Source organism: Mytilus galloprovincialis, chromosome 10, assembly GCF_965363235.1.
Source record: "Mytilus galloprovincialis chromosome 10, xbMytGall1.hap1.1, whole genome shotgun sequence".
Taxonomy (NCBI): Eukaryota; Metazoa; Mollusca; class Bivalvia; order Mytilida; family Mytilidae; genus Mytilus; species Mytilus galloprovincialis.
This window is the reverse complement of record NC_134847.1, coordinates 42,200,529-42,212,626: the sequence shown is the minus strand read 5'-3', so window position 1 is coordinate 42,212,626 and position 12,098 is coordinate 42,200,529. Positions and strand designations below refer to the sequence as shown.

At 31.5% G+C, this 12,098-nt stretch overlaps 1 protein-coding gene across 6 annotated transcripts in view; it reads right to left on the bottom strand.

Moving 5' to 3' along the window:
- LOC143047593 (proprotein convertase subtilisin/kexin type 4-like) overlaps window positions 1–12,098 on the bottom strand; it is a 99,984-nt gene that overhangs the window by 58,484 nt on the left and 29,402 nt on the right. For 5 of the 6 annotated variants that reach the window (XM_076220713.1, XM_076220711.1, XM_076220715.1 and 2 more), the window contains 2 exons: window positions 3,846–3,889; window positions 215–303 (listed from right to left, as the gene is read on the bottom strand). In XM_076220713.1, coding sequence (XP_076076828.1) covers window positions 215–303; window positions 3,846–3,889 — 133 coding nt within the window. Of the gene's footprint in view, window positions 1–214; window positions 304–3,759; window positions 3,795–3,845; window positions 3,890–12,098 lie in introns of all 6 variants that reach the window. The other variant, XM_076220712.1, reaches the window with a different exon arrangement.

Genomic DNA, 12,098 nt, shown 5'->3' with positions numbered 1-12,098 from the left:
AGACATCGATATTCAAAAAGTACTCATTTTGCCGAATCCAATGATATATTCTATAGCCATTTAGTGTGTCTGACAATTGATTTTTTTTTAAATTGGGTCTGGTCACCGTACTATGGTACATGTAAACGATAAAACATATCCGTAATGTTAAAAGTCTCTTTTTATTATTATTTTATTTTTTTGTCGAAGACTTTATATATAAATAATAACATACCTGCAAGCATTGCTCCAAAAGCTACTCCAGTTCCCAAAAATGAATTGTTAGCCTCAGCTGCCATTAAGCCGGCTACTTGTGTACCATGTCTGTTCAAACAGTGAATAAATGGCAATTTTAAATAAAGAAAAAAAAACACATCATTAAATATTTTCCATGACAGAAAACCATGCTATTTTTTCTTGAAATGGATTTCATCTCTAAATATTTACGACCAATTTAACATATTAGCTGATATTAGACAGCTAAATGGCACATCTGATAAAAGTCATAATTTTAGAATGTATAATAATTTAGAATAAGAAAGTATAACATTATCTTTTGTGTCGATGTTTTGGTATAGTTGCCCCATTGTTTATTTGGTCCTGGAATGTACATGTTGTATAACTGTTATATGTACATTTAATGTATTTATTAGTAGGAATATCGGTGAGCTCGGTGTATAACTTTTGGTTCGTATCTTGATTGATCTCGTTATATTAATTTGAATTTATAATTTGCATACAAGACGTATATAAAGTAACGGAGTTGCGAAACATTTCTTAAAAAGACAGATTAAAAAAGATTAAAGATAACAGTATTATACCGCTGTTTATTGCAATTTAACAAAAGCAAATCCGGGTAACAATCTCAAATCGAAGTAAACACATTACTATAAAAGGAAAACAACGGAATAACAGGAATACTGAACTACAACAAAGGCAAACGCCAACAGTTTGTTAATCTCACATACATTACAGCATCAAAATGCCAACGTAGATACCAATATATTATATAAGGAAATGTAAATTACCTTAAAAAAAACATCCCGATTCAAACGTATTAATATAGGAAACTGACATTATGAAGCTGCTGGATGTTTTAATTGAACATATTTGAAACGTTTGGAGGATATTTTTTTTCAGTACATGTATCCCTTATAAATTGTGTTACTCTTTTTCTGGACTTTTCCCTTTATTCATATAAATTATTAGTGTTTAACATTTATTTTTTTCTAAAATTGAAAAGCTATATTTTAGGTATAGCTAAATGTATCAAAGATCAAATATGCGTAAGGTAGTTTAAACTTGATTTGTTTTTATACTTTCTTTATCACTACAAACTGCTAATATTTTGACTTACTGTTTTTATTAATCTTCTATTTAATCAGATTATAGAACTGAAAATTCTTGCTTGTTTTTCCCATTAACTGAACCCTTAATTTTTACAGCAGTAAACCAGACTACCAAATAACTTAATGTTTTATAAGATCAATACACGACTGAGATTGACAAGGCTGATTCGTAAAAGGTATAGACATGTTTAAAGTTAACTAACTGATTTTTTTCTGACTGAACATTATAGCTCTTTTTATCCTTCAATTAACAGCAGTGAAACAAACTACAAAAAGCCTGGAACTTAGTTAAATCAGTTTATGATTGAGAATGGGCTGAATCAGACCAGTCGAAATTACATTTAAAGGTAATAACTTGTCGAGACTGGTCAAGCATTGGTCAAGACTGGTCGAACATTGGTAAAACCTGATCAAGCATTGGTCAAGATTGGTCGAACATTGGACAAAACTGGTCGAACATTGGTCAAGACTGGTCGAGCATTTGTCGAGACTATTCCAAGTTTGTCAGACTATTCCAAGATTATCAATTACTTTAACAGACTTTTCAAGTTAAGTAAAAACCAAATACAAGTACAGTTAAGTAGAGTTAAGTAATGTCGAGAATAGGTCAAGTCTTGTCAAGTAACATATGTGCAAAACATGGTCTTTCCAGACTCTAATTTTCCTTATTTGTCGAGTTCTGATCCGGCAAATATGTATTGCGGAACGTCTCTAGTTTTTAGATGAACAGTCATGATAAACAAACTTAAAGTAAACAGTCGTTTGGAAGACGCAGCTTCATTTACTCAACATAAACATGACTAAACGTTCAGAATGGCATATATTTCAGTCTGAAGACGGTCACATTCATTGAAAAAAGCATTATGTAAGCAGACGATTGATTGAGGTCAGGTTTGGGCAACGATTAGAATGACACACAGTTCATTCATGTCATTTCTTGTCGTCGAATGTCGACTTCATGTTTACATCGAATAAACGTTTACTTTCGCTTCCAATACTTTGTAAGCTGTCATTTATTTTTCAACCCCAACCTTGCATATGATTTGTCAAAGGTTGATTAGTATTTGTTCAAGTCTTCTTTCTACGGTCAGTTTGATTATGGATCATTTTAAATTATATTCATTGAACTAAAACAAAAACAAATAATTAATTCTTGTTTTCGGCATTCATCATGCAATGGCAGTACCTTTTCAATTACTAGTGATGTGATGCGTCTAAATATTAATTGTAGCACTTAATAGCGACTGGAAATGGTAAACAAAATCGTCAGAATATGTAGAAGAAACCTGGAAACAGCACCTGCTCATTTGATATTGCATTTTTGTTTATATTATAGCCTAATTAGGTGTAAAAACTGTTATTTTTGGTAACGACTTTTAAATTATTCAAATAACAAAAGGACATGTTTGTACTGTGAATGCATAATATTCAATGTCCATTTGCATTGTAACCAATATCGTTTTTAATTTATTAAAAAGCCTTTTAGGCAAACATTTGTAAAACAAGCAAAGTTTCATGCGTTCTTTATTTACAAATATATGTATTCAATCCGTATTGTTGGTACATGTATAAAAAAATAAAGCCATTTAAACATATTTAAATAAAAAATCGATGAGCAGACCAACCATAAGTTTACTTGAAATGAGGTCTGGTTAATTCGGAGTTGTCGCAATCATGATTAACCTATGGCAGTATTGTTTTCGAAGTTAACTTGTAATAGTAGCGGACCTATATCGAAGGTAACTTTTTAGGTAGTCATAAAAACAGGTCTTGGACCTAGTTCCGCTATTCAAATTAACTTTTTTGTTGTAAAAGGACTGGTCCGAGCAGTCCTAAATACTGTCACAGGTTAACTTAGACCAGCCAAAATTACTGTGTAGCAAATTAACTTCCTGTACAGGTTAGGACTGCACAAATCTTGTGTTAAAAAAGAAATGTTGTCACTTTTAATTGTTATTGGCATCAATATTAGCAACTGAATACTTATAAACCCCTTAGTTTTTGTAAAAGTATTCATTCATAGTAAAAAAAGAACAAAATGTTAATGCCGTTGTATCATATTCCATTAAAAGGGGACAATTTACCTAAAACATTTTCACTTTTTAATATTTTTAACAATCAATCCTTAAATAATTAGTCCAGTCGATTTGTGAAACAATTTTTCAGATTAAGGTGAACGCATCAAACTGTGCAGAGCTTTTTTAAGGTCATAGCAAACATTTATAGATATAGACCAATTCATCGAATCGAATTAACAACTTTGATAATGTTGGGTACATAAATCACCCACGACAACGACGATCATCTGCATACTTCAGACATTTTGAATTCAAGAAATTTCAATATATCTTTTTTGCTTTTTTTACAATTTGCTATTTGCATTTAAACTAACGTTTACATACATGTAAGATCTAATTTTTAACTTACTTACTGATAAAGTAATTTTTCTTCCGGACATTTCCATTTCTAAATAAAGAAAACAAAGAATAAAGATGTGAACACGATATGTAAACGCACCTGCTAAAGCTGTCCAACATTATTTCGTTCCGTTCGTGTTTTTTCTGAAAATTAAAAAAAAAAACATGTTTTTTTTTTGTTTTTTTTTTAAACTATAAAACGTATCTCCTTTGTTGAATGAAAGTAATAACGATTGAAAAAAAATTGGGAAGTCTTCTCCATAATAATGATAAATATATACAATGATAGTATAATGAGCATGCAGGCAGAGCAAACAGTTTATAGAACATTATACAAACTATCATGACTATAGGTGAAAAGAAGAGAAAAGAAAGAAAGAAATAAATGAAATATACTTCTGAGAAGATGACATGGGTTTTTTATATAATGTAAATGGTGGTGATGTTCCGTGTTAGTGTCAATACTGTTTTATGAAAGTACAAGAAATTTGGTTGACCTTTTGGTGAAATTTTAAAGATGTAAAACAGGAACGTTTATAATTTTCTACATAAGGAAAAGCCGGCATCAAGTCAGGAATATGACAGTTGATTTTCATTCGTTTGATGTGTTTGAGGTTTTAATTTTTTCCATTTAAGAAGAGACTTTCAATTTTGATTTTTTCCTTGGAGTACGGTATTTTTGTTGTTTAAAATTTTCCAAATTTCAGCAAATTAGAATTAATGGATATTAAAACTTGTTTGTCTGGATAAGTTCTTAAGATAAAATGGAACAAAGTTGATGGAACTGTGATATACTGTTCACCACCATTCACAGCTATGCACCTGACTTTGGAATGTGCAAGAAGGATATAAGAGGCTGTGGTATAAGTCATAAGTTGTCAAAGTAAACCATTAAAGGTCATAGTTCGGCCTTGAACACGAAGCCTTGGCTCAAACCGAAAATCAAGCTTTAACTGCCCCCAGGATTGGCTAGTGTAAAACCATTCAAACAGGAAAAACAACGGGCGTATATATATGTAAAAAACGGTAAACGAGGAACACTTATGAACCACATCAACAAACGACCACTGAACTCTAAGCCATGGTTATCATGTAAACTGAAAACATGTCCTTTGTTGTATGAACTGGCATCGTGTTACATATAGTGTGTTTATGCAAAGATTTGTAATGTAGTCTTACTATACAAATCCTTGGTTTACGTAACAACAGTATTTAGATATAACGTCATTTAGATCGAATGGGAAACACATAGAATTAGCATTTTATTAAATAATATTCTATCAAACTTGAGGAAAACTTATGTATGGGTTCAAAAACTATACAGAGTAGACGTCTCCAAGTACTTGTATATCCTTACAACAACAAAATACAGAGTACAGATCTGAGAGTACTCGTAGTTACTGACAGCCAGTTCAAAGGCACTAACAACAAATCATGCATCTAAGACTTAATTATCAATCAGTATACATCCAGCATTCGATGGATTTAGTTTAAAAACGTCATAAACAGTCAGAGAAAAAACACGACCGTGTGCAATGCCAATATATAGGTATCTTGTAACTTCAAAATCTTTTTTTTTTATATCTATGGAAGGATTTATGGAAGGTTTTAAGTATTTTTTGGTAATAAAATCCCTGGTTTAATAATTTACCAGTAAAACATAGATTACGTTCGTTTAAATCAACAACATCAAAACAGACACGGGCATATCGAACGGGTTGTGAAATTTAAACACCGTAAGATGGTTCTAAAGGAATATCAAATATAATAAAACGGGAAAATTAACAATAAGGAACGAAAAATCGTTCCTTTTTTTCAAATGTTAATGTAGAGTTTCTCGTGTAAAACCGAAATAACTAAATCTAGGAAAGGACAGTTTTAACCGTTTAAATTAGATTTATTTAAAATAGGTTCATTTGGTTAAATTTCGGCAGTATATTCATAAAATTCGTGATTGTTTAACGAAAATATATCACCAAGATAACGGTAAGTGTTGTTCAATTTATCAATTAAATGCAATTTAGACAGATCTTTACTAAATTTGGTCATAAACTGTGATTCACAACAGTACAAAAACAAGTCTGCTATTAAAAGGGCTCAATTAGTGCCCATTCGAATTCATAAAACCTGTATATAAACATTGTTGCTGAAACATAACTATCAACAAGGTCAAAATTAACAGCGTTGATCGTCTCATCACACCTCCAGTAACTATATCTAGCATATTTACCGTTCTCAATAGAGAAGAAGGCCTTTAGTGATAATATATTTACATTCAGATTTACTAAATAAAGGCAACAGTATTATTATTTGAAAGTCATAAATTGATAGAGAAATTAACAAATCAGGGTTACAAACTAAAAACGACGGGAAACGCATAAAATATAAGAGATATAGTATATACTAAACGACCATTCAATTAAATAGGAAAATTTTCGTTTGATAAGATTGTTTGGAAGTGTTATGAAAAGAGTAGAAAGTCAAAACTTTCAACAGAACCAAATGGATCATCAAATGCACCTTATTTATCTAAAACATCAAACAAAATTTGTACACTCTAAAAATAGTTAATTCTACTATTTTCATATATATTATTACAATAGTTTATGATATATGATTATACACAATACTATTTAAAAGTTTATTGTAATCATTTGTCCTATGCTTTAATAAGGTAGGTGTGTGCTTTTTCTCCTGTGTAATGAGAAGTGTTGCATATATGTTGCATATGTGGCAGAGTGACATCGACACTTTACAACGCAACACACGTAGTTCAAACAGACATACTGGAATCGCAGTATACACTCTCAGAATATTTCAGTCTTAATGTTTACAGAAATATTTTTATTTTATCATATTTCTGTACTTTTGTATTCGCGAGACAATGAAGATACCAGTATTTTGTTATAACAGCAGAAGAATGCTCCTAAAAGACAGGTTGCTTGCAAAAGTCTTTTAAACAGTCATCAACACATAAGTTGATCATGTGCTGCCTCAATATTCAATTGCAGTCAAATTATTCCATTGATGCAAATACGATGTTAATGATTTAACATACTTTTGTCTTATTTCTTCCTCTATTCTCCAATATTAACTCAATCGAACTAAAACCATTTATACATGTTTTTCTACTGGACGCTTTAACAACATGAACAAAGAAAAAAGTACTAAATTACAAAATGAAAAGTTTATGATTGTCTACAAAACATTTAACATTTAATATGTGAGTTGCCTCGCGAACTTCCTAGCTATTCTACACTTACTTCCACTTTCAATATTGAAAGCAACAAAACTTCAACTACTGCCATGATTCGGTTCAAAATACGACAGTTTTAATTCTTCACCGTTTTTTCCAGGAAAACGGAATCCGATTTTAAAGTAATGAATAATTGCAATTAGACCGTATCAACTACGCGCAAAAGTTGTAAATCTGTTTCAAAACAATATACGGTCGACTTTTATGGTATCAACATTGAGAGTGGACATAGACAATGTTTCATAGAGGCAAACATAAAAAAAATGACGAATGATTGTTACGAGATTTCCAGTGCTTTAACATAAAGTACAGGTGTTTTCTATCTTCAATGCGTATGATAAAAGACTATTTCTTGTTGAGATTTGCATTATGATGTTACTTAAAGGGTTAATAGTAGGCAACTGGACTTTTTACCTATAATATCACTAATTTAAACGAGGCATATTTGTCACATCTTTATGCTTTGAGACAATTTACCTACCTCATATAATCTCCAGAAATGTATCTGAAATTTCTAGTTTCAGGAACAGATCATATCTCTGATAAGGTATCGATATGATTATAGTCAAGCAATTTGTTGATTTCATATCATTTGACCAAACGTTTTAATGAGTAGTGGATAAAACTAAAGTTTTTTTTATATATGGTCTATAGTTAACACTATAGGGAAAAGGTAGCCTCCTGAGAGGTAGCCTGCCGATGAGAGGCTACTTTTCATAACGTCATTTTAAGGTATTTCAAGAATAACTAATTAAATCAAGTATTTCTTTGGAGAATAAGGTCATTATAAAGTGTTTTCATCAATCATGAATTAATTGTGTTTAATTGTATCGGTTAAGGTTTTTTTTATTTCTTATATTTAATATGTGAGATCATCTTTCTGTCTATTGAAAGATGTGTTGGTAAACCACATAAATATATTTATTTATCCATTAAGACTTAACATACATATACATAAGCATAGACGATTTAACGCTATACTCTAATATAATAGCATAACTGTACACGTTAAATCAACGTTCAAAGCGTTGTTTAGCTTGTCATTATTGTCCTTAGTGACCTTTGACATATTAAGACGTGTCAATAATCCGGTTTAAATTGATATTTTACACCATGTTGGAAATATTGTTAATATGGCGTCGGTATTTTTAATGTAAGTAAATCGTTTTATTTATTGAACAAAATGATATTATTATACATTTAGATATTTCAAGGTTGGGAATTTACAAGTATTTAATATATGTGTGGAACGTACTGGTATAGAGCACAAACAGTGTCTGTTGTCTCATTTTCAACTATGATATCTACCTGTAAGGATATATAATAATTCATTAATTTTTTTAAAAACATTTTTTTTTTATTTTATTCTTATGTTATATATTATTCTTCCATGACAAACGACTCACTTTTATCTAATTCAACTCATTCTGTTGTCCTCCATGACCTGGTGAGATTATGTATATGGGTGAATAAACATATCAAGTAATTCTTTTCAAATTTGTATTAATTTCCTTTCAATTTTATACTGTCCCGAACCTTAAATTCAAATACATACGAGTATTAAGCTACATTTGTATTTCAAGTTATTTTTAATTAGTTCAAGAGCAGAGAAAATAACGTCCGATTTGTACAACAGGCAAATCAGGCTGAACTGATTATCGAAAAAAAAAACATGCTGGATTCCATGTGCATCAATCAAGTAAGGAAAATTAGGGAATTTCTTTTATCCTGCACAATCTCCAATATACATGTAAGCGACAAAATATAAGAATATTTATCAATCTCACCACAAAATATTTAAAATGAAGTCACGTCAAACTTTAAATCAACATATGAACTGATTTAAGGGTATGAAGCGCCGCTTTTAAGGTATGGAACGCCGATTCATTATGCGGCACGAAAATTGTAGGTTTCATAACGAATGAATATTTAATTGCTTGATATCAAAACGAGTTATTTTATTTCAATGTGAAAATAAACGATTCTTTGGCGAATTTATTATTACTATTTAGTATTAAAGAAATCACATATGTCCGTTTCAATAGACGAAATGTCTTAACCTCTCATAGTTACCAAATAACCAAACGAATAGCCAACGAAAATATCGTAATAGTCGTCTCATGATGCTAAATAAGACAATCAAAATAACGCATATTTTAATATAACGTTTTCGTATCACACTCAGGACAGCTTTGTGATACGAGACATATCTCTTCGTGCAAGAAATAGATAACAGGCTACAACCATAAAAGAATCTATTATGATAATACTTTTCTTAATTATATAAATTGTATATTTTAGTTATGGTATTTATTTGTCTCGGCTCTTGGATCGAGAGCGTGCGCATAATCGACTACATGGGATACAAAGGGGGAATATATTTCTTATATGGAGGTCACCCAGAACTTCCCCGATACGTTTAGGTCATTGAATCCAAAGGATAATTTCGTTATGGAAAACGAAAGCTGTGGTATTAGACACTAGATACTTGATAGTCTTCTCAATAGTTATAAGTTGAACCGTCAAGACTTAACAACCGGTTCCTCGGACAAATTGACGTACACGTTATCATGGGCATTGTTAACAAAAAGAGGCAGTCGTATTTCTTTGTTAAGATATAGATTTAAGAAAGTTTGAAGTAGTCTCCTGCACTGGTACATTGTATGGTGTACTGACTTAGGTCAGTACCAAGCAGCTTACAATAGAGAGGGACAAGATGTGGTATACACCGCTAAAGGTCAGGAATATCTTTTCAACCTCAACTTTTTCAGCCTCGAGTACGATGACAGATGCGCTTTGGAGTGATACGGAGCATTGATGTTGGTGACTTGTTTTGCGTAAGCTTTCATCAAACGTACTTATTAATCAATCAGATTGTTGTTCATATAAGTATCAAAACTGGAAATCTATACTGTTGTTAGATAAAGGATAGATAGACGATATTAGAGATAGACAGACCTCTTCTATGAATAATTAGTGGTTGCCACCAGCAATGTGAACGAAAAGATATTGCACCACTTGTCAAGTGTTTTGTTAAAGGAAAAATAATTGTCAAAGTCATGAGCGAAACACTTGTAAACATCTAATCTAAATTTCAGGAAGTGACCTTGCGTCTAGCATATTTCCATAATCAGAATTATTAAATCTAAATACGTGGAAAGGTAGTATATCAACGTTTACTATAACTGTATGTGGACTAGAAACATTTGACCCAATGATGTTCATCAAAGCTACATACAAAGAGGTTAAATATATGATTAAAAATGCTATCAAAGGGAGAGGTGGTATAAACTGATACTTGTCAATGAAAGTCTAAATGAGTAAGAAAAGAGGAAATAAGGTGAAAAAGTTGAACCACATTTCCTGGGTAAATGCTACACCTGAAGTTTGATGACAAAGAAGACATATTTAAAGAGTCTGTCATTTATTAAGTATATAGTTATCAAATGTACCATGTTCAGAATTTTATAAGCCAGACGCGCGATACGTCTAGATAAGACTCATCAGTGACGCTCAGATAAAACGTTAGAAACCCAAAACAGTAGTATGTTGAAGAGCATTGACCACCAAAGATTCTAAAACGTTCAGCCAAATACGGATTATGCATTGCATGGGATAAGAAAATACTTAGAATTTCGATTAATTCATACTTTCGCAAAATGACCATATTAATGATATTATTGTCAACATAGAAGTGCTGACAATTGGGCTGATGATACCCTCGAGGACGTAACGTAATGTATTAAGTACATTATAGGACTACTGTTGCTTGAGAAAGAAATTGAAAGATGAACACAAATTATGAAAAATGTTAAGTGAAGGGTGAATAAGATACAGATCAATGATTAACCAGAATTTTATAGCCATCTTTGTCATGTTTGTGTTGATTTTAAAGTTCCTGACTATTGAAAATTCAAAAGTGCTAGGTTAACATTTTTCTAGTTACACCAATTATTATTTATTCTTTAAATTACCACTAGAACACACCCGCGAAATCGCGGGCATTCAGAGCGTAGTTTAAAGTATGTAAAGTGTTGTTGGAAGAATTTTGTAAAATATTGAATGACTGGAGAATTCAGCAAAAGTATCATAAGTCGGTGATTGAGGAGGGATATGTTTTTTCTTATCCCTCCTCCTTCATTTCCAAAATTTCAAAATTTTGGTTTTCTATCAATTTCAATATGAACATTCATTTAGTAAGTTATCATGGTTATGAACATTTAAGTAAGGGGCCTGTAGTTCAGTGGTTGTCGTTTGTTTATGTGTTACATATTTGTTTTCGTTCATTTTTTGTGCATAAATAAGGCCGCTAGTTTTCTCGTTTGAATTGATTTACATCGTCATTTCGGGGCCTTTTAAAGCTGAGTATGGGCTTTACTCGGCAACCCAGGACAAAAGGGAGGGATTCCAACTATATGTCCCCATTCAAATGCATTGATCAGCCAAAAAAGGGGGTTCCAACCCCCAGAACCCAACCAACTGTATATTATGAACATTCATTACTATATAAATAAAGTGTATTTACTTTCAGTTCTAAGTTTACTATTCGATCCATGGTTGTCAATTGATATATTATACAGACTCTCTCCATTTAATAAACTCTGTGACCGTCGTGGATAGTAAACTCAATAATGATAGCAGATAGAATTAAAATACAGTTTATTCGTAGTATATGTATGTTCAGAAAAGCGCAAACCGGAAGTCTAATCTGACTTAAAATTTCGTCCAATGACGGGACAATATCCGGATGACTTTTTTCTTGTTTTTCTCCCAAAATAACTCAATCTGAATAATCATATGAATGGATGACAAATTCAACTATGTACTGTACCTATAGGACACAGAGGCGTGTTGATTAATTTATTGTGGAAAGAAGAGAAGCAACACACAAAATGAGGTCTTCTCATTTAATAGTATAGATTACAATGCTAAAAATTCTATCGAAAACAAAATTACGTTTGGTCTGAACGTTGGTTGATCAATTTTTAATTGTACGCAAAACAACGACCCCTATGTCATAGTCTATTGATTTTGAATGTTTTGCTTTTTTACATGGTAAAACTTGTGTTGTATTAGTTTAAGATAAACCACTAAATA